We start from the raw sequence: 26,990 nt of genomic DNA on the forward strand, positions 1-26,990 counted from the left end.
ACCACCTCCGACTAACACGGTTGGCTACGTACTTACAGGTACGAATTAAATTCAACATGTGTATACTTAAACTGTGTCCTGGTCTGATAAGCATGGGTTTAATAAAATAGTTTATTAAAGCTATAACGAAGCTCATCCTGACAGTACCAGAGTAAATTCAGTGTGGCCTCACACCTAGAAATGTTTAAAACGTGAAAGTATTTACGTCATTACAAAAGAACATGGTTATGTGCTAGACCATGACTTTAAAGTCCTTTCTCATTTACAGATCATTTAATTCACATACAGCCCAGGATACTAGCCTACAGAAGTATCTATTTTTTGGGTTCCATATTTCTTTAAAGAATTCATTTAAAAAATGCTCGACGTATATGTAATTCCATGATGACTACAAGCTGCCTTACATTCATCAACAGCACAAGTTGTCATTAATCACTCAACAGCTGTGATGTCACCACATCAATTATGCCTGACTAGGTACACTGAGGGCACACGGAGGTAATGGCGCGCTGATCATACACAATCCCTTATGTGTATCACCGCCTGCTGAAAAGCAGTAGTTAAAAAAACGTAAAAGTTGTAGAACATCATTTATTTTACCAGTGGACAGACTATTAAGGTTAACGCATCTGTCTTGCAAAGTGAGACCTCGTCATTAGTTATGCAGAGACACATTAGTTGTTCGAAAGGTGCGGTCATTTGTCAGCCGGGTAACATAGCACTCGCCGGTGACCCAGCACTTAGTGAGCAAGAGTTGATGGATCGCAAAAATATGTCAAATCCCCAAACCTGCCGAGTTTTGAAATGGCAATGAACCAAATATGCTCATGAACCCATCTCTGTACACCTTCGAATGTTTACCCCCTCATAAGCGGTGCGTTTTCTTCCATGGGGAAAAAACATCTTCAAGGAGAGACTTGCCCACCATCCCCAATGCGCGACTCTTTGACAACAAGAGAATGCCAAGACTTAAGTCAAACGTTCCTGGATAAACACACGAAATTCATATTGTTATTATGATTATAATGACAATAAACTCGGTAGCTCCACTCCTGGTAAAAAACAGAGATGTTAAACGAGAGGGTCACAAGCGGGCAACTGCAGCCGGCACCAGCTTGGCTCACCCGCCAGGTGCAGCGGCGTGGAGTTGCGTCCCTGCGAGTCGCGGCAGTTGACGTTCTCGCCGGAGCAGAGTTTCTGCACGCGCGCCAGGCAGCCCTTCTTGGCGGCATCCAGGAGCGCGGCGTCGCCCCGCAGCAGGTCCTGGATGTCCGTGTCGCCCTCCTTCACGAGGTCCAATGGCGTGTTCCCATCACGGTTTTTCTTTGTTGGGTCAGCGCCGTGCTGTGTGGGGCGATAAGCGTTGAAAAATAAAGATTATGGTTCCGAAAGCTTTAATAACAAATCTTGTACAAAAAAAATTAATGCCAATACATTCGTAGAATTGCTCACGTGAAAATAAATTCTCTAAAAAAAGAAATTATGTTAATTAAATGCTTAACTCCCAATCATAATAAAAATCATAGAATCGTGCAGAGGGTATAATATACAAATGTTGTCCCTAGTACCAAGTTGCCAAAATTAATTCGACAAATCAAGGAAATGCAAAATGCATGCAAGCATGGCATAGAACATATTGCTTACCAATAGTTGCACCAGTCACACATTGACATATCAAACCTTATATGAGAAAAGTGCATCAATAACACAAGCAGTGACTTTTCTTTTTAAACCCGAGTGAATAAAAAAATATCTGATTTCAAGATGGATGCGACCATTTTCAATTACATTTTCACAGTTGCCATTCACTTTAGCCAGTCCCATTGGATGTTACCATTCAACCCCTCCACAAGAAGGAAATGTCACAATCTGGGGTCATGCTTTTCTCCACAAATACAAAACCTCCCGTCAAAACAGTCAACCCTCCACTCAAAGGGTGTTTAGGGCCTTCTCTGCAGCTGCTTTTGTTGTCGTCGATTCCTTGCCTATGGCTGTTTGCACTTCTGAGACCTGACCCACTGTTGATGTGTTGCAACATTATATATTGGCAAACATATGAAGAGGAAAGTTTCGATTCCTACAAAGGCGGATAGCACATCTGAGTGATTAGTTGTGCAAATTGGTTGCATTCAAATAAATTGCTTACACGTGCGTATGAATATGCCACCAGAGGCGTTCACGTATAAGCAGGAAATTAAGTTGCAAGATTTGCAATTTGTTTGGCCAACTGATTTCGCTTGTGTTGAACCTGCCTAGACATGAATTAATTAAGTGTTTTTAACCAAGCAATCATTACTAAATATGAGAATAGGTTTTCCCTTTTTTTCCGGCAACAAAACAGGTGTTAAGATGTTAAAACACCAAACTGAAACCTTTTACAAGGAATCATGTCTGCATTAACCACAATACTTGTGGTCAGAAAGCAAACAAAAAACATACTCTGATAATATATGCATGCCTTTGAAACCTTAGGCTCAAAAGAAAGCCGCCTCTGGTGTGGACCAATCAGTTTCAAAGACAATGCATATATTCATCTTCTTGGTTCTTTCGGTAAAGTCATGTAGAAGGGACGGCTGCTTGCGTTGTGGCCGAAACGTCGTGAGAATTGTATTTTATGTTTTATTTTTATTATTTCCCTTTTACGTGACTTTACCGAAAGAACCAAGAAGATCAATCCCTGCAGTCACGAAAGCTTTAAATCGAAATTTAATGCATATATTATCAGAGTATGTTTTTTGTTTGCATTCTGACCACAAGTATTGTGGTTAATGCGGACATGATTCCTTGTACAAGGTTTCAGTTTGGTGTTTTAACATCTTAACACCTGTTTTGTTGCCGGAAAAAAAGGGAAAACCTATTCTCATATTTTGGTACTGGCAAAGGAGGTCCCATGAATCATTACTAAAACTAAGCAACCAAACTATTTTTAAATACTAAACCTATTTTTCTTTTACCAGGTAAGACCCACTGAGCTATATAGCTCTTTTTCAGAAGCAACCTGGCCACAAATGATAGCTCAGCGACGTAACTTATCACGTGGAAATTTATAGCAGCCAAATCATCTAAAACTTATGTTCCTGTGGAAGGAAAAACCGAAGAACCTGGAGAAAAATCCACAACTACAGGGAGAACATGCTAATTCCAAATATACAGGCATCAGTCGGGATCGAACCCACGACAACCTATATACCAGGCAAGGTAGTTAACATCTTGCCACTGCAGCACCCCCAATTGTTCAATTAAGGGCAAGTGGCACCGGACAGAGGGGGGTTTTGAACTGTGACAAGGCATGTGCCACCTTGAGCAGGAGCTTGCAGATCTCGTATTTTCCCTTGGCGGCAGCCTCGTGCAGCGGTGTGAACTTCCACAGGTCGGCAACGTTGACGACGGCGCCACGCTTCACCAGCAGCTCTGCCACCTCGTAGTGGCCGTAGGAGCATGCGTTGTGTAGGGGTACGAGGCCCCTGCGGCGGCACCACACAGACACACACAAAGATCCCCAGACGTAGTTTTGATAAACGCAACGAGGAAAGGGTATGGCTCGTACCGCATCCAGATGTCACCGTCTCCCCCAGTGCTGATGTTTACACACCACACCAGGTACATATTTAAGGCCGAGGCAATCTAGGGGGAGGCCCAGGACTGGTTTTGATACAACTCACACATAGATCTTCCATCAAGTTATTCAAACTATAGTGAGCACCTGCTGTTAGCGAGTACCTATAAAGGCCAGCACGTCTCACGAAGAAGTGATGTGACAGCTCCACATCCACTACATTTGTCTCCCTCAATCCCGCTAATTAATGCCGAGTAAAATACAGGCAACTTTCACAATCTTTCAAGTGTTTTGTGAAAAAGTCTCTGCCACAGCCATTTTATGACAAATGGAACTGCTCCAAACTGAATGGATTCTTTTGTTTCATGGCACGATTCCAATTGCATAATTGGAAATGGGGGGGGGAAGACCATAGAATATATAAACGAAAAAAGGAACATGCCTCATGCAAAATGCTTACTCGGCCATGACTGCATTGTTGCGACGCGCTTAAATCAGCAGGTTTTTTTTAAACGTAAAAAGAGGCCATATCTGTACAGCACCAACTTGATACATTTCACAGCGAACGTGAGCAGAAACTATATTTCCACCCACACGGGTTTGGGAGCTGTGCCTACGGGCCTTGACGCTTGCCACTGCGAGCGAGTGAGCGAGCGGTGTGGGGTGTGTTTGCGGCACGTCGTGGAGAGCGCGAGCTACCCCTTATCCTTGGCGTGCACGTCGGCACCGTGCTGCAGCAGGTACTCCACTACCGACACGCGGTTGTAACCGGCCGCAAAGTGCAGCGGCGTAGAATGTCGGCCTTCCATGTCCCGGCAGTTCACCGTCTGCGTGGTACACAGTTGCTGGATGGGAGAATGGAGGTGGGGGTGGTGGTGGTGGGGGAGGAAGGCACATGGTGGGTGAGATGGCGTTAAAAGGGAAGCCGCACACAAAAGAGGGACGGTGTTGGCATGCCAATTGCCCAACTAAATGGGGAAAAATGAACGCTTGTGTCATCGGTTCCGCATGAACAATTTCACCGATTTACTTTAAATAGCCAGCGAGGGCTCCGGTACTTGCTGCCAATCTTTGGATACTGGATTGGAAACACAGCGCCTGCATGTCCATGTTAAGTGCTGGAATGCATATTTAACTCTGAAGGCACTGCAAGCTGCAGTAAAAGATTTATAGACAGATACACTTCATTTAAAATGGGGTATGAGCCCAGACGTCTCTTTTTCAAGGGAGACCTGGATCCAAAAAAACAAAACTGGACTGCAAATCAATTCCAGTGCGAATTCAAAACAAAATGAAAAATATAAACAAAACGAAACACAAGTTCAATACAAATAAAAACAGAATGTCACAAGGGTGGCGCAATGGGAACACTTGTTTGTGCCTCACAGAAAGAAGGGCCTGGGTTCGATTCCCGACTCGGGCGCCTTTCTGTGTGGAGTTTGTATGTTCTCCCCCTGTTCTGCATGGGTTTCCGCCGGGATCTCCGGTTTCCTCCCATAGCTAAAAAAAACATACAATGTAACTGGTATAGGCCAAACATCCCAATGCTGAACATTTTAGCCGCAAATTATTCAATTGGGATAACAGTTAACAACATCATCCACTACTGCCAAAACGTGGCAGGACCCTTCTGAAAAAGTCGAGGCAACTCTCCTGATAATATAAAATAGCAAAAGCAATTCAAAAAATGAAACCCCACCAAAACTGAAGTAAAATCCAGGAAGGAAAATTATACGAAGCATAAGTTAAAAGCCAAAGAAGAAAAATGCGATACAATTTCATTTTGAACGTGAAAGGAATTCAACTGTTAGCTACACTAAAAAAAAGATTGCTATGTTAAAAAGTGGATTCGATTGTTCAAAGTGAGAATCTTCCAGCTGTCAGTTCTAAAAACCTACATGAAAAAAGAACAGGTTTCACCCTTTCTGGCAATAACGCAGGTATTAAGATGTTCAAACGCCAAATAGAAACCTTTGGTAAGGCATCAATTCTGCATTAACCAATCATACTTGTGGATAAAACATGCCCCAAGTATTCTTATTTTGCATCATCTTGGAAACTGGCAAAAAGGTGCCATAGGTTAAAAACACAAAATTACTTTTAAAATGCAAAAGCGGATTTTTACCTTTACAGTGTCCAAGTCCCCAGCTTTTGCAGCTTCCAGCAGCTGATGCTCCACGTCAGAGTTCCTCACCGGAAGGCTACTCTCTGGAGATAGCAAGACACAAAACACGCCTTCGGTGATTCACACCGCTTGTCTGTGTTTCTCCGCTTTGCCAACTGTCCTCAGGAGGCATATCACAGTTATTTTTTTCTTTCAATTGATCTTCCTCGGAAAATGAAACAGCCAAATGGCAAATATTTTTTTTCCAGCGATCCATTCGTGTGTTCCCATTGCTCGTATGAAATGTGGGTGCAGTAATATTTTGTTGGGTCACAGACACACCAAGTAGCGGGTGAAGCTGCAGCTGGAGAAGAGATGAGAATGTCATATTTATGAGTCTTAAAAATAGATGAAGGAAATATATCAAACTTGAGATTTTTATGCAATATATTATGTGCGAGCACAAATATCCCCAACGTGAAGCCTTACAGGCAGCTGGGGCAAGTGCTGTTAGTAAGCACTATGACTAGCATGTCACACGAGGGTATGGGGTGGACAACACCACGTCTGATATTTAATTTCCTCCCCAGTGCAAATGCTTGCACACCACAAAGGGCCCAGTTTGACCTAGGGCAGGGGTCGGCAACCAAAATAACAAAAGCCATTTTTTTAGAATTCAGTAATAAATTCAATATTTCAAGAGCCGCAATGCATGTGAATACGAGAAAGTCCTTAGTAAATAACGTCACGAAACAGTCCTTAAAGAGATGCATGCAGCTCAGGAGCCGTAGGTTGCAGACCCCTGACCTAGTGAAAGCCAAGAACAGGATCAGATACCAAATTACATTGATGCCGTGCAAGACTGGGCAACGGAACGCGGGTCGTCGGGTTCGTAGTGCAGTGTACGAACCGCTGTACAACTGTTCCACTCCCAACATGGGAATACGCTTTCCCTTCAAAAGCCAAAAAACTAATTATTGCATGGGGTCAGCTTCTTAAGATTGTATTTTTCCATGTGCTTCTATTCTATCCGTTTTCTTTTTGCATCTCTTGTTCCAACACATCCTGGCGTCACCCTTGCTTCTCCCACTATTCGTTATGCACTGCACCACCATCTTCATAGCCCTTATCAAGTGCATCTTCTTTATCTCTTCTTATCACATTCCCAACCCATCGAAGTCTCAAATCAATTAAAATCCTTGAGAATATTCGTAACCCATGCTAAACCACTCACTACTTTAGTCCGTCTCCCTGTCTGTTAAGAGATATTCCCAATATCCATCTCGGCGCCCACGTCTCTAGACTACATAACAGCACTGGTTATATGGCTACATCATTGTCGTTGTGGTTACGTGGAAGTGCCCTCCTGTGCTGCACCGCACCATGCAGGATCTGTTGCACGCTCTCATTGCCCAGCTGCGCGGCGGTGAAGCCCTGCAGGGAGGGCAAATTGGGGTCACAGCCGTGCGACAGGAGCAGGCGGCATGTAGTCAGGTGGCCCGCGTGGGCTGCCCGGTGCAGGGATGTCTGGCCCAGCGAGTCCGTCACGTTGATCTTTGTAGGAGACAAAAGGACCACCACGAGTGTGTGAGATTGGTAAACGCAACTATTGGTTACATGAAACTGCATGCCAGCGTGTGCTACGAATGATACCGTAATTTTCTGACAATCATATTGCAATTGTGTTACCTAGCTCGTGCCATGAGATGAGGACATTTACATTTGGAGCTATCACTGCAGAGCTATGCAGGATCTTTTGTTAGGAATGGCAGATGGAAGATGACATGTGAAGTCACTTCGATTGGTCTCTTTTCCACAATTGGGGAATATTTTTTTTAAGCAAATGCCATGAAAATCAAGTAAAATCTAAAATATACAAAGTGAAGATCGGAATTTAATGTTATTTAGGCACTCTGATAATTGGAATACATTTTTTTATTGATTACACTTGGGAAACTGGTTTATTAACAGGTTGCTGAAACACAGATTGGAACCCATGAGCTCATGTCAACAGGCTGGCTTAGTGCTGACACATTAGTCCTTGGAGCCACCTCTGCACTCACCACCCATACATCCCGCCAACATATTCTACACTACCCGAACAGTGTCGGCGATGTGCATTAACAATTTTTTGAGTCATCAATACGCTCCAAAAGTAACAAAGCAAATACCTTGGCGCCGTGTTTCAAGAGCACATCGATCACATCATTGTGCGCCTTGTCGGAGGCCACGTGGAGAGGAGTCAAGAGACTGCAAATAAACAGATCGTCACACAATTCGTTTTTTTTATACCGCTTCATCACAGAGGCTTTCACTACAGGTAATAAAGCCGTGCAATGGGCCCAAACCCACAGCCCACAAAAATCTCACACCATCAGCGTCAATGAAGAGTATATACAAAAAACATTGATGCTTGTATACAGTGTGCGCGCGAGGAGTGCGGGTGGCTCACTCCTTGGTCTTCTCATTCACATTGCCCCCCTTCCTGAGCAGCAGCTCGGACACTTGCTTGCGTTTTGGGTAGGGAGACGCAACGGCGCAGTGCTGTCGAAACACACACACAGCGCACGACACAATAACACAAAGTAAATGATTGGTAGCACAATATTCTCCCAGTCAATAAATATCCTGTCCGTGCTCTACCTTCTAAAGTCTACATTACTACACGTTTCCATTAAAAGTTAGAGCTAATGAAGTAAATGTAAAAGTCTGGATCAGTCGGCAATCCTCCACCCCCCTTCGCCTCAGTTAGTCTTATGGGCTGCTCTAGCCTGTAACAATGTACTGTCAGCGAGCACCTATTAAGGCCAGCATGATAGGCTGGCGGGCGGTGCGACTGACAACACGCACACCCCCGGGCTGCCTTTGTCTCTCCCGAACCGAAGATGACAACCACTGCACCAGGTGCTCATTAGGAGCTGAGTGGACTCTGGGGAGACCCCCACTTGAGAGCAAGCTACAGCTCGGGTTCGCACCAGGGCGGTCTCGTGCGTCTGCGGGTGCTTGAAGTTGATGATGTCGAGCCCCAGGTGTTTCTTGACACGCGTCACGTCCGCCTCCCGCGCCGCCTGGAGCAGCGAGTGTCCTCGGAACTCATCTGCGTCCATGCACATCGACACACCCGGTCAATGGTCATTGAAAGCTCATGCACGGGTTACCCTGGGACCATTATCAGCATTGTGGCCCCTCCTGTGATCCATGCTTTGGAGGTTATGGTGGTGGGCAGATAGCATAGATTAGAGTTTCAAATCTACAAGTGGGTTCATGAATATATCTGTGCAGCTGTTCGAGTATCCCCCCAAGTGTGTGATTTTTTTCTGAATAGTCCGTTTTCCTCTGATGAGCCAACCACTCATTAGTGGAACTGGTCAAACATCCCAAACTACCTTTTTTGCCCATCCAAGGACAAGTGTATATTGCAGTAAATCTGAAATATTCCATAGAAAAATTGTTCAGCTCATGATTATTAATGAGGGGGGGGGGGGGTTGCCCCATATGGAGTAATGTCACCCCCTCATGGTTATTGTGGATGGGTACAGTGAATATAGTAGGTAATAATGCCAGACACTCCAGTAAAAAAAGTCTTGAGTTTCGTCGATGCTTTCCTGGATCTATAAACAAATACATTATATGACCCGGCATTGGCACTCAAGTGCCTCTAGTTAGAGCATTACTGTTTGCTAAGCGCATTTTTGTTAAAATTTATCTTACCCAAGTAAAAAGATTATATTTAACGTGATAACATCCCACCGAGATTCACTACGTCTTTCGCAAGCAGTGCCTCAAGCTCCGCCACCACTAAACCTGCAGCTTAAGAGGTAGAGTGTCAGCAAGACTCTACTCGGTCGCCAACTCACAGACGAGCCTTTCCTTGAGCTCAGAGGTGGGTGCCAGGTCGATGGCGCTCTTCGAATGGCAGTTGAGAAGTGTGGGGTCCGCGCCGTAACTCAGCAGCAGCGAGCAAACCTCCACACGGTTCTTTGACGCTGCCTCGTGCAGTGGCGTGAACTGCCACAGGTCCATGGCGTTCACGCTGGCGCCGTGCTAACACACACACGTGGAACGCGAGCGGAAACATGTTACAGACGCGAGGTGGAATAATAATTCAACACTGAGATGTGGTAATCAAGTCAAAAAACCACGCTCGCTTTGGTTTTCCTTTCAATGTCCACAAAATATGAATTTGGAATTCAACAAAAACTGTACAAAAAAATATGAAAATATAACCAAAGTACTATTAAAAATAATAAACTCTCTAGTTTTATGGATGGCTGCTGGCTGGGCTCCTCTCCAGGACGTCGTCACCAAAACTAGGTGGGTACCTGGACAAATGGAAATTACGTGAAACAAATAACCATTGAGTTGAAACGGCATAAGTTAGGAAGCCATGTAATCGATAGCAACACTGAAGAGGTGGCAGTAACGAATACAGAAGCCTGAAATAGTTAATTTAAAATTGCTCTAACTTTTCAATTTGTGCTCTTCATGAGATATTTTGCCAGAATATTCTTTAAATTCTAATTATAAAAAAAACTCAATACATTATCTTGCCATTTTATAACATAAAAAGCAGATTACTTTTATTGCTCCAAATACAGGATTATAAGAGTATAAAAATGACAGCTCCTCTTATTTTATGTGGGAGAGAAAAGGGTTATTCATCACTTTTTAAAATGTTTGGTTGGTGAAACTCAATTTTTTACATGTTCTGCAATTAAATAGATTGGCTTCGAAACAGATAACAGCTGAATATAAATATTTACTTAACTTATATGTTTGGATGTCAGCTAATACATTTTAATGGCAAATTTTAATTTCGTTCGAAATTCATCCCTCAAAAGCACACATTTAGAGATAGTTTAATACTCTTTTCATGTTATACTTTAGGAATTTTAAGTTGCGTATGAACGATAGCCCAGAAAGTTAATATGTTCTAAAGAAAATCGAAGGAAAAAAGCACTGGCATGGTGAACGTAATGGAAATCACACTGCTCTTAAAATGACAGCTTTGAGTGCACCGTCATTAAGTCTGACGTGTTGTAATGTAAGAGCCTCACTTGAACATCCATTTGTACAAGCACGGCCCAAACTAAGCCACATCTGCCTTAATCATTTGGCCTCAACAGTAACCGCAGTCTCAGCATAATGGAGGCCATTACACGTGTGTCATGAATACCAGTTAAGAGGTGGCTTTGACACACATGCACACACATCCATAGCACACATCATGACTCTCCGATTATCACGGTTGGCTACGTACAGGGTGCAAACGTTCAACATACATGCACAAAAAAATGCATTCGTAAAAGGCTTTGCTTACTTTCTATCAACTTTTGTGTCACACTCCAGGGGAAGATATTTACTTGATGCAATGATGATGGGGACTATGTATTTTTAAGTGTTGAGCATCAGTCTCTAAATACAATTTTAACTTTAGGATGACCATGCACTGTGCGTGAAACCAACGAATCTCTGGGGATGTAATTTTTGGAGCTTCAATGAGAATTTTGGTTTTTGGAATTTGTAAGTTATCATTATAGTTTCAACCAAGTTTGTCAAACTTTAACTTCCTAGCCCTTCTAAAGAACATCAGTAAACAGTATTTGTCTGATACCAGAATAGATTAACATTTTCACCACCGATTCAGGGCTGCATAGATGAGTGCCACTCCATCCTCATTGGAGCCGAAAGAAACAAATGTTTACATTAAGGACACCGAGACCCTCATAGTATTCCGGTGCGTGGCGACATGGAAATTCATTGAAGGCTAAAACTTAAATACCATATCAACTCTAAGCAATGACATTAAGAACATAGTCTACCTTAACGAGAAGTTCCGTCACTTCATAGTGTCCATAGGAGCAGGCGTTGTGAAGAGGAACCAGACCCCTACAAGACCAGAGGCACGACACAGTCGATTAAACAGTATTCTTACGCTCACAATACACGTAATGTATCGTGCGCCTCGGAATTGATTATTTTTTTATTTGTGCAAAGTTTATGCGAATGTTTAGATTACGCTAATGCTCAGGACAAATGAGAAAGGAATGAAACGGACAGTTCACATTAGATAATGTGATGATGGTAAAGGAGACGATACAAAGGAGGCGTTACAATACAGATGAGTCAGTGGTCTACAAGAGTACAAATGAGACCGTACAAAGACATAAAAAATATTCTTGAATGGAATAGGGATCCCAAATCATGTCTATTCTTTGACTGTTGGGGGAAGGTGGGAGGCAGGATTACTGCATATCTACTAAAAAGCTTAATTTAGTCCTCCTTCATGGCCAAGGTTCACAGATGCACTAAATTATACATTACAGTACACGCATATAAAAAAAAAATCTACGTATCCCATTAAAAAACACTGTGCAAAGCTAGATTGTTGAAGGAAGCAAACCAAGTCTGCCAATAACTCATGCTGCATGATGGCGCAATGTTCTCTGTGGCCGTGGCAAGGCACAGCCAACACAGCCAAGAGGTGCACATTAAATGACGCTCGCTCACTCCCTCCCTCCCGAGTAAACACGCAATACTCAAACATCAAGACTTCGGGAGCTGGGGCACAAGCAGCACAAACGCACCCATGCGTGGCTGCCGCTCAGTGGCGCATTGCTGGAAGCATGGCGTGGACAGAGGGGTGGGGGGGGGCAGAGAGACAGTAGAGGATGGGGAAGTGGGGTAGAGGTTGTGGTGGGGTTGGGGGCTAGGGGGCGAAGGGGTGGGAGGGCACGCACCCCTTGTCCTTGGCGTGAACGTCGGCCCCGTGCTGCAGCAGCAGCTGAACGATGCGCACGCGGTTGTATCCGGCTGCCAGGTGTAGGGGCGTGGACTGGACATCAACAGAGAGGGCGCACATAAACAAGTGAAACTGCACCGCAGCGAAAAAACATTAATTCTGTTGTGGCATCGCACACAAACTAATGCACCGCCTTTTAAGCTGCGATTTCAAGAGCAATTTCATTTCACACTTAATTATTTATAACCATAGCACTATACACGGCGCTGCAAAATATGCAGCAAGAGCACTTACGCATGGATTTCCAGCCATTTCGTTCGTACCCATGTTTTTTTTATGCCCGGCTATTTTCCATAACTACTTTGCAATGGTAACACTGAATCCAAATAGAATTTTTCTTGGATAAAAAGGCAAAATGACTGCCATCTGTATTCAAAGCTGAAAAAAACCACAACGGCCGTACTGAAAGACAGCTCCTAGTTACTCGGGCTCTCGTCACAGGCAAGTTAAGAGTGACACGGAGCCCTGGGGACCAGTCTACTGGTGTACCCCCTACCACTTTGAGCAGTTGAAATGAAAGTGATGCCCATTGCGAAGCTGCAAAGGTCACAACTGCGCAGCGAGGCGCCAGCGTGTGCGCTGGTCGTGAATGCGTCGAGGAAGCGCACGCGCGATCCGCTCACAATGGGAAATGACATTTCACGCGTGGGTGCAGAGGTTTCACAAAACCCCTTTCATGTTTGGGCGCATTCTCCAACGCACGTAAAAAAACATGTACAAAAAATACGGATTATCATTCTCATATCTGAGGATGGTGTGCAATGTTCGGTAAAATGTAAACACCCGGGGTTTTTTTCCCAAAAGGTAGGCTCGCTGTACCTTGCGGCCGTCACTGGCGTGGCAGTTGACGTTCAGCGGCGTGAGCAAAGCCATCAGCTTCTCCTCATTACCACTCCTAGGAAGCAATCAAGACACCACGTGTTAGATCCTTTCGTCACGCAAAAAGGCATTCACATGCGACAATGTGGCATGATCAGCACCGTCAGAATGGCTTTTAGCTCTCATCCTAATATCACATTGTTTTTGTAGGGCCATTTTTTTAATGGTGTTTGTGAAAAATCAGCACAACACAAGTGTTTTTTTCACATCAACCATCAACATTCTATGATTCTGACAGCTTAATTAAAAACAAAACGAAAATTATTTGGTTAATTTGATAAATTAGCAGCTGAGGGCTTATTTGTGAAATAAGTATAGCTATGGTACAGAGACAGCATTACAAGCTGCATGGCTCAGGAAAATTTTGCCATTATGCTGAAAATTTCACATCAATATTTCTGAGAAGAAATGTTGTCACGGCTGGAGAATAATTACGAAATCGATAAGCCGTCTCTCCATGTGCCACCGCTCCAAATATTGATTTTCATGCATTTGATTTGGAGCCGAGGTTGCGGTGGGGACAAAGGAGGTGGGGCTGCGAGAGGGCAAGCTCAGTGCGAGTAGCATACCTCGCTGCTTCGAGCAGCTCATCCTTCTTGTATTCACCTGCGGGGCGACACGGCATGGTGAATCAGGACCACAATGCGCCAACCACCGGACCCAACTTTCTCCGGACGAATGGAAGCAAGACACAGGGGCGTGGAGTGGCGCAAGTGACCCGGCTGGGATATGTTCACGCATCAGTGACAAGATTCACTGCCTCTGCATCCATCCAGACTTCTCCTTCCCACCCCACTCTGTTGCCCTCCACTCCTCCTTGCCGCTCCCCCCCGCCCGTTCCCCACACGTCCACTCGCCGCGACGCTCGGTTGCCCTCTCCGCCCGCTTCCATGACACCAATCGGGAAATGTGATAGGCTGAGGGAGGTCTAATTTCATTAGTGAGGCCTACCAATCCATAACTGCTTGCAGAGAACAATTTACACCGCAGTGGCACTCGTGTCTGCAGGAAAGTTAAATATACCCTGCGCCTGACAAAGACAAAGCTGTGCTGGCATGGCCATTTTAATTAAACAGGATGGAATGTCAACTATTAAAAATGCCTTTTCTGTAAATTAGGTTACAAAGAATGGATAATTTTAACTTCCAAGTGATGCATAATTAACCAACTCCGCTGGGTAATTGTCAACCATCCATAATGCTTGCCTTTTATGGACACTTTACAATAACAAGAGTGCGTTAAATGTTGTCGCGCGTGTCACCAAAATGCCATTAAAAAGAAACGTTTTTGAAAATTCCCCATCATGTTGTCAGCATTACATTCTACCACATGATACACAAGCCTGCTCAAATTCCATTACGCACGAACAAGGCACGTTTTCTATTAAATTAACCACTGCAGTTCCAGCGAAAGGGCACAACACAGGGGTCTGACAGGCAGGGAAAAATCGGCCACCCAAGGAGACCCTCTCCCCTCGCGTGAAAAACAAGCAATGTGCCGATGACTTGTGATAATCAAGAGGTAGCATGTGCGTCAATAGCAATGGTTAACATGAAATTATTTGCTGTGTGAAGAGTGCGAAGAGGCGATTGAGTCCACTATGGTCAGTGGTTCTGGAAATTACTAATTCAAATTGGACAGTCAAAATGAGAAACAGGACTCTGCAGTTAAAATAATTGAAATGGCATTTAATAAATAGGTGGGATTGTAGTAGTGTATTATAGACCACCCAGAAGAAAGATAGCACTTTGCTTTAAATCTGATAACGTTTTACTTGAAAGAACATAACTTAAAACGATTTGCACAAGTTTCACATGCAGGACGCTGTGAAATATTAGGGTCAACAATTAGGGTGCCAAATACTGCTGTGGCACCGGAGGTAGCACACACTGTCCTATGAAACAAGCAATCAGAGTTGAATTCCTGATGATGGCTAATATAAGTGGCAAGTGATATCGGAACTGGTCAAGGGCTCCCCCATCACCCCACCACCCAATCAAACTGCACTGACATGGCATAGAAAGACGTTCTCCCAGCAGTACATTAATGATGGGCTGTAAATGAATATTATTATTCAGATTCCAAGTGAGAGAAGCACTGTGTAAATTATCTTTGGGAAAACCATCACTTCAAGCTGTAAGAAAAATAAATATTCTTTCGAAAAGTCAAACTGCATGTGTGCCAAGGTCACACAGCTGGGCATGCTCCTGGCAGGCAGGGGTTAACCCTACTCTGACATTATGCAGCAGCTGGGAATAAACTGCAGGACCCTGTGTCTGGTCGACATTCAATGAGAAGCCTAGCTGTGCGTTACAGATGAAAATCATGAATGCCGTAATCAATACATGTTTCTGAAAGAGGCCAATTTAGAGCACATATCCCCCCTCTCAAATGCAGCTTCTATGTTATCAATGTCATCTAGTCACTATTAAGCAAAATGGAAAATACTATCACTGACATGCAGGGGCTTATTTGTTTTGTTATATTTTCCTTTAGATTATATTAGACTGAAGACAGCCCACAACACTACAATTCCATTAGTCCAATACATTAATTTGATGCGCAATACACCAATACGACACTCAATATTTATAAGTATATACAATATGCACACAATCCGTACACATGCTGTTGACAATTTTGCAACATTGAAATAAAAATTCTTACAAACCATAATGGACAAATAACAAGTTTGACATGTAGTATATGACACATGGCCGATACACAGACACTTGGAATAAAATGTAAAATGGCCATCCTCCATATCTATACAAATTATAATCAGAGGGTCAATTGGCATCTTCAAAATAATAAATAGAAATACAATGAACAGGCATCAGAAGTTTTAAAGTGTAAAGGGAAAATAGAGGCACAACCACAAATCCTGGTAAAAGCCTATCAGCCAAAATTTTAAGCAACATACATTTTGTTTTCTCAAGCCTAATCTTAACTCACTTGTAAATTTGCTAACATTGGGCAAAAGCTGGTCATCTGCCAGGAAATATTTCCCCCCTTTCAAGACCCCAGAGAGTAATGGGAATTCGTGAAAGAGCTATCCTCAGGGAGGTCGGGGTGAGCACACCGAGTGATGTGATGTTTCCATGCGGTGTGCTTGTTTGATGCCTGCCCTCACCACAGCAGTGTTTGATGACATCTATAAGCATGGCAGCACCATACAAGCCGCGCACCCAGCAGACGTCACACCATCAGAGCTTCATTTGCAAGTACGCGACACAAGCCATACGAGCTAATTGTCCACTCTTCTCAGCGAGTGATACAACCACCTCACCACCATCATTACTGACAATGCCTTTCAAGAGCCCATAATAGGCTGATAATTTTGGCATTTGGTTTTTACACATTGCTACTCACAGTCCTTGCAGTATTTTTTACTTGAAGCATACCGACCACGTCAAATGCGTGCGTAGTGGTTTAAGGCTTTGGGACTTTAACTTGAGGATGGTGCAGCCCTGCGTTAAAGGTGTACAGTAGTGCGATGTGGTGCGGTGCAGTGTTGTGCGGTGCAGAGGCAAGGTGAATGCGGTGCACTGCTTACCTGTGAGCACTGCTTTAGCAGTTGGCTCGGCCAGGTCGAGAGCCGTCTTGCCGTCCGTGTTACGGATTCCCGGGTCGGCACCATGCTGCAAGAGCACTAGGCAGGGGAAGCACGGCAGGCAGTACCACGTGTCAGTCGCCACTCCGCATGAGTGCAACATCGAAGCTGGGCTTGGCGCGAGCCACACAGCGAGAGGTGAGGGTAGCTAATCAGAGGCTGGTGCCTTGTTGAGAGGCGTAGTCGATCCAGTCCGATGTTATCCTTGTCCAGGAGAGGCAAGTTTGAAAGCACCGCTGAGTGAAAACGACTAGCAAGCTGACGCAAGGCAAATCCCTCCAATAAATATTGTTAAAATGTAGATCCAAAGTGGAAAAGCATCCAAGACCGAAGCAATTTGATAGAGGCTACCTACTGAAGAACTAGCGCATGGTAAGACAAGGGTTCGTAGATGGCTACAAATTACAAATGCTGCTGCTACATCACAAGCTACAAAAGATAAAACAATCATGTTCACGGTGCCAAAATGCAAAATGGTGACGCAGATTAACTGTCAATTCTTGAACGCTAAAGCCACGCAGCAAACTAGCCTATTGAGCTACAAATCAGCACGTACAAGCATTGTAATACGATTTTACGCACAAAATAGAATAAAACTCTCGCTGGTAGTTTGACATGCTGAAATTACACTGCTATCTTAAAGTAAATCAGACTAAAAAAAAGCCAATAACCTCACCAATAAAATAAAAAATGGATATGAATCTGTTATTCAGTAAACTGCATTAATGCACTACTTAATAGCTGCAGAGATGCGCTACAGAATACATAATCAGTTTTCTTACAATTCAATAATTTATCACGCTTAAATCCATGTTAGGTTTAAATTTATGATCACGCCATGAAATTGTATAAAACTGTGGTGACTTCAGCGACATCTTTCACACCACGACTATTTAAAATAAAAAAAAATGTTAACAGAAAAACCCAGATAAACTCCCGATGAAATCTTTCTCTGCGGATGATGAATCACAGATAAACGCTGTGCGACTGCATGCTGCTAAAATTCCTTCTTCTACGAAAAGTGCTCTAACAGCACGGCGTCGGCTGAGATCAACAGCTTGCTCGGCAAGCCTCCTGAAGGGCTGTCTCAGCTGCGCTGTGAACGTTCATCATTAACTGCAGGCTGCCTCGTAGTTTCCCCCCAAGACGTGGTAATTTCCGTAAAGCATTAAGAGATCCCATGCGCTGGGAATAGGTTGAAGGATGTCCAAAGAAGCGCCGTTCAAAATTTCACTGCAAACATCGTCGCTTCTGACTGGTGTGCAGCTCAAAAGAACCTTCCAGCTATAGAAACACGCACATCAGCGATTCAGCTTTCGTCCGCTGCAGCAGATAAATAAACCGAATCGGTCCATCTCCCTTTTTCCCCCCACAGCATGCCCCCTCCTCTCCGACCGCCTGCAGATGGGCTTGAACCTGGCGTGGCTCCAGCGTTCCCATTACATCACAGGCTGTGGATGGCACGGCTAACCTAAGACCAATAACTGCTACTGAACAATCAATTCGTTACCTCCCAAAACAATGCTGACGTAACTGCATATGTTTCCTCCCACCGCATACTCAACGCTATCGTAGAGGGAAAAAAATGCCCCAGGCACCAACATTTTATCTAAAACAATGTGGTGGTCTAATTAATGATTTGAAATAAATATATAACCTGAGAAATTAATCACTGTTGATATGCTGACAGACGAACATGTAGAAACAGTATAAGGCAGACGTTAATGGCTGCTTCAAAGATTATTGTGCTTAAACTATAATGATGATGTATAACAAATTCAAAACATATGCAAATTATGTTTTGAATATGTTATACAAATTATTTTGTCAAGGCGCTCTTCTTCCCACCTCCCCCCCTCCAACCCAGCTTAAATATATGCTCCAAGCTTGGTGGTGTTTCATTCTTCACCTGAGGACGGCTGCTTGCGTTGTGGCCGAAACGTCGTGAGAATTATTTTATTTTTATTATTTTATTACTTCCCTTCTACGTGACTTTACCGAAAGAACCAAGAAGATGAATCCCTGCAGTCACGAAAGCTTTAAATCGAAATGTTAAGTGAAATGTACTCTTTTAATGAAATGCATAAATACATTTACAAATAGAATCAATACCATAATTAGTCCACTCCCAACAAAAGCTCTTACAAATTCTACCAAGTTTTGGCAATTAATGGCTTATATATTTACGAGTACTGTGCACATGCTTACAACTAAATATTGGCAAGCACAGGAAAAAAAACGACACAAAATGCCGACCTAAACAATACTGGGTCATCTTCTTGGTTCTTTCGGTAAAGTCACGTAGAAGGGAAGGATGGCTGCTTGCGTTGTGGCCGAAACGTCGTGAGAATTGTTTTATTATGTTTTATTTTTATTATTTTATTACTTCCCTTCTACGTGACTTTACCGAAAGAACCAAGAAGATGAATCCCTGCAGTCACGAAAGCTTTAAATCGAAAAATACTGGGTCAATGTTAAAAGCACTTGGCTGCAATCTCGTCGCTTGCTTAATGATAGCAAAATGAAAGCTCTTTCTCTCTTCGCTCCAGACACAATGTCCCACCAATTACACGTTGCCAACATTGTTGCCCTTTGATACAAGATAAATCTATGAAAGCTCTATTTAAAATATCCTTGTACAGTCACTCATCTCCTGTTAGCTCAAGATAAAGGCAGTTGATGTTCCCATCTAGAAAACACCACACAGAGGTTATGAGCAATGCTTAATAGTGAGTGGTGCTGTCTACAAAATATTGGTGGGCTGATTATACACTCAAATAAAAAAAAATCTGATTTGGGCAACATGCATTTCAGCTAAAATGTACGGCACTCAAGCAATTAACAAAAAATGTGTCGTAGTTTAACAGTATGTCACAGCAAAAACAAACGCTTCTCTTCCAAACCTTACATTTGAGCAATTATTCCATTTGCACGCAATTTCCACAAATCCGCATTCACTTCAGATCACAAGAGCGTGCAAATTGGAGAGACCAGTTATTCAAGTAGGCTCCTGTCAGGCAATGTAAAGATCCAAATTTGCCAACGACACTACAGGGGGAACAAGTAAAGATGTCGTCAGCTGTACTAGCTACACCTGTTTGTGCAGAAAGTCGAGCCCGCGTCAAATCTAGGGAACCATATATTAACATCGTGAAATGTGATTAAGATGCGTGCTGTGTGCTGGTGGGACCAAGCAAGGCTCATTTGGACTGCGTGACACACAAATGATTTGATATTCGTGCCATTTTTAGAGCACAAAGGCTAGCAATCACGAAGGCACAATGCTTATGCCGCATCAGCTGTACAGATCATTTCAAACCATAGTCTACTGCAGAACTTGTTCACGTTGACAAATCCAGGACAGTGACCAGTGAGTTCCATGTAGATGGGCCGGACAGCACAAAATTGTGCAGGCCGTATCTCAATCTCTTTATGCGTAAGAAAATAAGGTCACTGCACGCTGCCGACGTGTGAGTTGACAACGGATTAGTAAACAATATAGGCATAAACACTATCCGTGTTGCGTCGACACTCACCTATACACACGTCAATCTTGCCCTTGATTGCAGCCTCGTGGAGTGGGGTATAGTTCCAGTTGTCACGAGCATTGGGGTCGGCGCCCTGCCTGAGTAGCAGGTTCACCACCTCGGCGTGGCCGAACGAGCACGCATTGTGCAGGGGGATGAGGCCGCCATCGTCGCGGGCATGCACGTTGGCCCCGTTTTGCAGGAGGTGTTCCACAACATCCTTGCGGCCAAAGCCTGCGCGAGTTCAATGCAAACACACGCACAAAGCGTTAGTTACTGAAGCCAAGGCCATACTCCATAACAGTGGAGGACCTGAACTGCAGTGACTCTGCATGTTGAGGTCCCTCAGCTAAATAGGACTAAGGTTAGCCAAAGGATGATAGGTTTTTGCTGGACTGAAGTATCCCATGCAGATATGGGTTCAATGGAGCAACTGGGGGAGCAGCACTGACACATCAAAATTTAGATTTGGTTAAACAAAGCAATTCTTGACTGACATGCCAAACCACATACGTTTTGCACCAAGCATTCAGATAATTGTTATTGTTTAAGTATACATCTAACTATTTTGCAATTACATTAGTTTAGATTAATGATATCTCCTGTGCATGAAGCAGTATCTTGATTTATCTGCCAATGCATTAACGCGTGAGAAAATGCGCCAACACAGCTTAATTGATTAGCTTCAGTACGAGGTAAAGGCCAGCAACATAAAAAACAACAGTCGTCCCCAAGGACATGCATGAGATGCAAAGCCATTACAAGCAGCGAAATATTCGTGCGCACCAACAAATAAACTTGAATTATTTATGCTCCGTATTGATGCAGAGAAATATAGCGCAGAGTTCTTGAGTACAATATTCTAAAACTCTATATATTCACTCAAGCCAACAATCAGGAAAAATGCACAACTGGATTGGCACTGCACAATATCGACGGTAATATGAGCCATTAGGTTAGTTATATGACATCATGGCAGCGCAGTTCTCAAATGGTTGCTGGATTTTGTACCAGCAAAAATACATAATCGACCTTGTTATTGATTTTTCTTACTTCCTAAAATATCAATTTTATTTAACAAATCGTCGTGTTGACGAGATACAAAAAAAATATTTTCAAAACATAGCAATGCAGGAACCCAAGTTAAGACTTGAAACTACGAGGCTTTCCTCGCTAACCTGGCATTATCCATCATCTCAACTACATCTACTGATGGATGAAGATCTCTCCACACAGGCGTCGGACAGTATGGTCAACGTCATTACCAGTATTATTAGAAAGTAATCTTATGCAGCAACATTTGAGATGTTGATACTGCTGCCAAGGTAAGGCGGTAATTAAACTGCTGTCAGTAAAGTGTCAGTGTCGCACTGAGGCGAGAACGAGTGATTCATCTTCAAGTATTGTATAGTGCATCATGTTTACAGGTTTATTAGAATCCTAAGCGTCTAATATTAACGCAACTCAACATGCAAAACTTCACAGAAGGGAAATAAATTAATAATGGGTTCCTGTTGTAGTTTGGTTCGTTTTATTTTTAAGCGCTATTAGTAAAAATACTTATTTTTTATATTTAAAACCCTTCACTAGCCCCCACTTGAACGCAATTTGATGTTAATTAATAGTCTCATTGTTTCCACGATAACCTCAACACCGCCGTACTGTTTAAGTACAAACTTGTAACATTTAATAGCGTTAATTAAAACCATTATAAAACCTGTATCAGGCTTAGGTAGGCCTAGGCTTCCTCCAACATCCCGACCCAAACCTTTCCCCCCCAATCCTCCCTCATGACTGCCATCAGCATAACCATCATGACCACAATCCTCATCCATCGCTCGAATTGAGCTCATTTGGTTCAGAGAGACGCGAACTTAAGCCACCCCAAGTGCATACGACGTACAGGCCGAAGCCTCGGGCTTTTCCTAGAAAATAAAAACAAGGCCCGACCTCACGCCCACGGCTTCGTGTGACGACGACGGCGGTGAGGGGAGCGGTGGCGCCGCGGTTAGCGCGACGAACCCGGCTAGCAGAGTTCGATTCCCCCGCTCACGGCCACCAACACCGGGCCTGGGCATTCCCGTAGGTCGACTCGGCCGCAAATGAGTAGCTGGTGCGGTGTGGAGTAAACATCGCCACTCGGGGAGACAAAGGCGGCCGGGCGTGGTGTTGGCAACCCACGCCCTCGTGTGTCGTGCCGGCACCTTCATAGGTGCTCGCTAACAGCACTTGCCCCTACAGTCTGTTGAGGTTGGACGGGGGATCGTTGTTTGATCGAAGCGAATGGGTTAGCAGTGATGGTCACGATGATGGTCGTATTGGTGAAGATTGTAGTGATGATATAAGCGATGGGTGCTGTAATTATGGCAAGTGATGTGTTAGTTGTGTTGGAAACGATTCTATCGGTGATACTGGGTGTCGGTGGTGGTGGGTGCTGCGAGCGAAGATAATGGTGTTAATTTTGATGACGGTGATATGTTTATGGAAATGGATGGTGGTGGTAATAACGATTGTGAAGATTGCAAAGATATCGTTGGTGCTAATATTGCTGTCATGATCATTATGGTAATCACGGTGTTGATAAAAGATGACAATGCTGCTGTTTGATTATAATTAGTAACGAAGCTGTTTATACTACTGCTGAAGATGACTAACGATTAATATAATCGTGAGTATAACGATTATTATAAACACGATAACGGATTGTGTTCAACTGATGGTTTAGGATGAACATGAAACGTACGATTATCATTACGATTGCTATGATTAATACGACGAGCATGAATACACATGAATACACCGTTGTAACAATGAATATGAGTATGATTATAAGGCAATGATGTAATGATGATGACAACAACACCGATGCCCTCACTCACCGGCCGCGAAGTGCAGCGGCGTGGACTTGCGGCCCGTGGTGTCCCGTGCGTTCACGTTGAGGGGGCTGACGAGGCGCTTCACGCGGCCCACGTCCCCGTTGCGGCACGCCTCGAACAGCTCCTTGCCCGCATCGCCTCCATCGGCGGAGTTGTCCTGGCCGGAGCCCCCCGGCCCGGACCCTGTCGCCGCCGATGCCACCACGGCGGCTGCTGCCGCCGCCGCTGCCGCCGTCGTGGATGGGGAAGACGTAGCAGACCCCGCGACTGTCGTTGTCATTGCTGCTGCAGTTGAAGTGGCTGCTGCTGCTGTTGTTGCTGCTGCTGCTGCCGCCACCGCCGCTGTTGTTGTTGTGTCCAGCGAGCCCGAGCTGGGAGATGACGACGAGGAGGAGGGTGAAGCGAGATGCGCCCGCCGCGCCGCCATTTCGCGGCTCACGGGGGCCGAAGCTGAAGTGGGAGGAGACTGCCCATTCGCCCCGCCCTCTTCAACCCCCCGCCCGCCCCTTTCGCCCCCCGCCCCTTTCGCCCCCCGCCCCTTTCAACCCCCCCCCCCGCCTCCCCCATCCCCCTCGTCTCCCCCGCTCGCCTCCCCCCCCGCCTCCCCCACCCCCCTCGCCTCCCCCACCCCCCTCGCCTCCCCCCCCGCCTCCCCCACCCCCCTCGCCTCCCCCGCCTCCCCCACCCCCTCGCCTCCCCCACCCCCCCCCGCCTCCCCCCCCCGCCTCCCCCACCCCCCTCGCCTCCCCCCACCGCCTCCCCCACCCCCCTCACCTCCCCCACCCCCCCCGCCTCCCCCTTCCCCCCCACCTCACCACAAGCGTAGCGTGGATAGGCGCCCGGGCCCGTGCTCTCGTTGGCCGGCACCGCGCGTCAACCGACGAATCGTGCGCGCCCTTGCAAATGGAGGGGGGGGGGAGTTGCCGTTGCTAGGCGGCTCGCGGACAAATCACGAGCCGAGGCAGCGTCCGCGCAGTTGCCCCGTGCGTGGCGGGCGGTGGGGGGAGGGGGCGGTAATCACGAGGTGTGGCAACGGGGGGCGGGGCGGGGGTGTGAGGAGCCACTGTCGTTGAGGTGGGGAGGGAGGGAGGGGGCGGGGCTGTGAGGAGCCACTGTCGTTGAGGTGGGGAGGGAGGGAGGGGGCGGGGGTGTGAGGAGCCACTGTCGTTGAGGTGGGGAGGGAGGGAGGGGGCGGGGCTGTGAGGAGCCACTGTCGTTGAGGTGGGGAGGGAGGGAGGGCTGGGATAGGGCGGGGCCCACGGCCCCCCCTCTCCGCTGCCCAGCTCCATGGCAACGCGGGGGCCATGTGGCCGTGTTCTCACGTTCGCGTCGGGCGAATTCGGGGCTCGCGGTAGTTGCTGCGATTGCGGTCAACCGGAGCAGAACTCGACGACGACATCACGACGCAATGCCTCCCCGCCTGTCCACAAATACGCTGCTCCTCACGCGGTTGTCTTGGCTTGACCACCCGAATTGGCGCCACGGTGGCGAGTTGTTGACGACCTCGGCTGGTGTACAGGAGGTGGTTGGATCGATCCCGATCCTGATGCCTGCTGCTGTATATTTTGAGTTTCCCCGTGGTGGCTTGGGATTTTTTTCTCTGGTTCCTCTGAGTTTTCCTTCCACATTTAGAATCAACATGCGTTTAGAGTATTTGGCTTCTATAAATGTGCACATGATACGCCACTTCGTTGAGTTATGTGGCCAGGTGGCTTCTAAAAAAAAGCTACATAACTCAGCCTTAATCTAGATTTGATCAGCGATTCCTGATTAAATACTTCAATATTTTTTTTACATACAATGTGAAATCGTACTTCTGCGTCTACATGAGCCGCGTTCACGCACAAACAATGCTCCCAAAGAGCATCCCATGCCCGGCTACCGCCCTGGGAAAGCCGAGCCGTGTGCGCGTGTGTCGAGGAGTGCGCCACCTGGCGGAGCCTCTTTGATGCTGCACTCACCTTGGGGAGGGACACAAAATGGGAGCGACGTGGGACCGATGGCTCCTAGGGACAGCTTGCCCCAACCCCCCCTGGTGGATTGAACCCATGGTCTCAGACCAGGGTCATTGAAGCCCTCTGGTCTCAGAAGCAGTGGCTGGTTGCATTATAAATAGGCATAACTGGGGTGAGAATATTACACCTTAATTTCCATGGTCTTAGAAGTACGAATTTGTGAAAACTACCTTGGTTGATGTAACCGACCACAGATGCTTGATTTTAAGGGCACTTGAATGGGAAATTTGGTCATTTATTTTACAGTGTAATTTATTTATCCAAAAAAGCCTCTGTGAGTCTCAAGGCTCGTTTTCAGGAGGGTGATGGATGTGATGTTTGGCTAATTTTTAAACAAGGACTTTTTTTTCAAATGTAATATATAAAGGGAGATTTCCAGAACCGTTGCCTATTGCTGTATATATGTTCCTTTTAAGGCAGTGTTATTGATTTATGTTTAGATTTTTTCAAATCAGTGTATTACTGAATCTTGTAGCAGACTGGATTACCCAGAGAATTCTCGCCGATGGCAGCAATATGGTCAGGAGCTAAATTCCAATGCCGAGGTCTGCTAGCCACGACGAGATGGCTTCAGGGGATAGTTTGTGTTGTTTTGCTGTTCCTCCTCTACAATTATTTACTTAAATGACCCATAGCTTTGAGTTGCATGGCTACAAGCACACTAATGTGGCGTGTCTTCAACTTTTCTTTCATAAAGGAGATGCGCGCATCGGCCTGTTGAGGTTTTAACGAGGTTGATGTTATACCAGTGCCTTCGAGGAAGAGGAATGTAAAAGCCAGGGGTGCGATGTTTGGCCTTCGATGTGTTTATTTTCAAAGGTGCGCAAAAGTGGGGTCATGATAAAATTCACAAATATGAGATCCACCGATCCTTGCCTCTAAAGCACTTGATTACAGCCATGTTCACAAGTAATATTTTTCATACAATTTCATTGAAAAACATTTTGATATCACTGGGCAAAACTATTTCTTCACGTGTTGGTGAACTGGACAGCTTCACAATGATGATTTGCCATTATGGTTTAGTCATAGAGTTATGATTAAAATATAAAATAAGTATTACATTACAGTACTACTGTGGTGATATAGCGCCGACTGCTGTCCATCAGCGGTAACTGCGGTGGACAGTTAGCGCACACGCCGTTGAGCATATACACGGGTGTGCCGGCAGGGCGGAAAAACTGGGGCAAGGGTCACGGAAGACCTCATCGGGAAGCCCGTAGAACCGCTAGTGGGTTGGAGAAGAGAGGCACGGCCAGGGCAGAGCCAGGCCACGCCGAGTAGGATAAAAGCAGCGGAGAGCGAGAGCTCCAGGCTGCCGGTTCTGGGAGTGGACTCGTCTCGTCATCGCTGTCGTCTTTGCCGCCATCATCGCTGCCGTTGTTAGCTGTCTCAGTCGACGCCGTCAGTGTAACACGGTTTGGGTTGTGTCTGGGCTGGGCTGTACGACAACGAGAATGAAGGAGGCGAACCTGTTGAACCTAAAGAGAGTTAATAAAGAAGGTGCCTCCTGCAACTACCTCGGCTCCGACTTGTGCTACACTACACTACGATTTACCGAATCAGCGGCTTGATGCATAATTTATTTTAAAAATATTGTCACTTAATTTTTATTGGT

The 26,990-nt window shown here is 45.3% G+C and overlaps 1 protein-coding gene across 2 annotated transcripts in view; it reads right to left on the minus strand.

Moving 5' to 3' along the window:
- TNKS2 (tankyrase 2) overlaps nt 1–23,820 on the minus strand; it is a 36,338-nt gene extending 12,518 nt beyond the window's left edge. Inside the window, exons 1-17 of one of the 2 annotated variants that reach the window (XM_078599185.1) lie at nt 23,361–23,820; nt 20,491–20,715; nt 16,898–16,993; nt 13,911–13,947; nt 13,282–13,357; nt 12,401–12,495; nt 11,483–11,549; nt 9,518–9,704; nt 8,636–8,757; nt 8,113–8,204; nt 7,832–7,910; nt 7,043–7,214; nt 5,682–5,764; nt 4,943–5,056; nt 4,256–4,401; nt 3,299–3,464; nt 1,125–1,344 (exon numbers count right to left, since the gene is read on the minus strand). In XM_078599185.1, coding sequence (XP_078455311.1) covers nt 1,125–1,344; nt 3,299–3,464; nt 4,256–4,401; nt 4,943–5,056; nt 5,682–5,764; nt 7,043–7,214; nt 7,832–7,910; nt 8,113–8,204; nt 8,636–8,757; nt 9,518–9,704; nt 11,483–11,549; nt 12,401–12,495; nt 13,282–13,357; nt 13,911–13,947; nt 16,898–16,993; nt 20,491–20,715; nt 23,361–23,784 — 2,401 coding nt within the window. In that variant the 5' untranslated portion in view covers nt 23,785–23,820. The remainder of the gene's footprint in view (nt 1–1,124; nt 1,345–3,298; nt 3,465–4,255; nt 4,402–4,942; nt 5,057–5,681; nt 5,765–7,042; nt 7,215–7,831; nt 7,911–8,112; nt 8,205–8,635; nt 8,758–9,517; nt 9,705–11,482; nt 11,550–12,400; nt 12,496–13,281; nt 13,358–13,910; nt 13,948–16,897; nt 16,994–20,490; nt 20,716–23,360) is intronic. The other variant, XM_078599186.1, reaches the window with a different exon arrangement.
- Nucleotides 23,821–26,990: the final 3,170 nt, after the last annotated feature.

Source organism: Lampetra planeri, chromosome 12, assembly GCF_965212315.1.
Source record: "Lampetra planeri chromosome 12, kcLamPlan1.2.h2, whole genome shotgun sequence".
NCBI classification, from domain to species: Eukaryota; Metazoa; Chordata; class Hyperoartia; order Petromyzontiformes; family Petromyzontidae; genus Lampetra; species Lampetra planeri.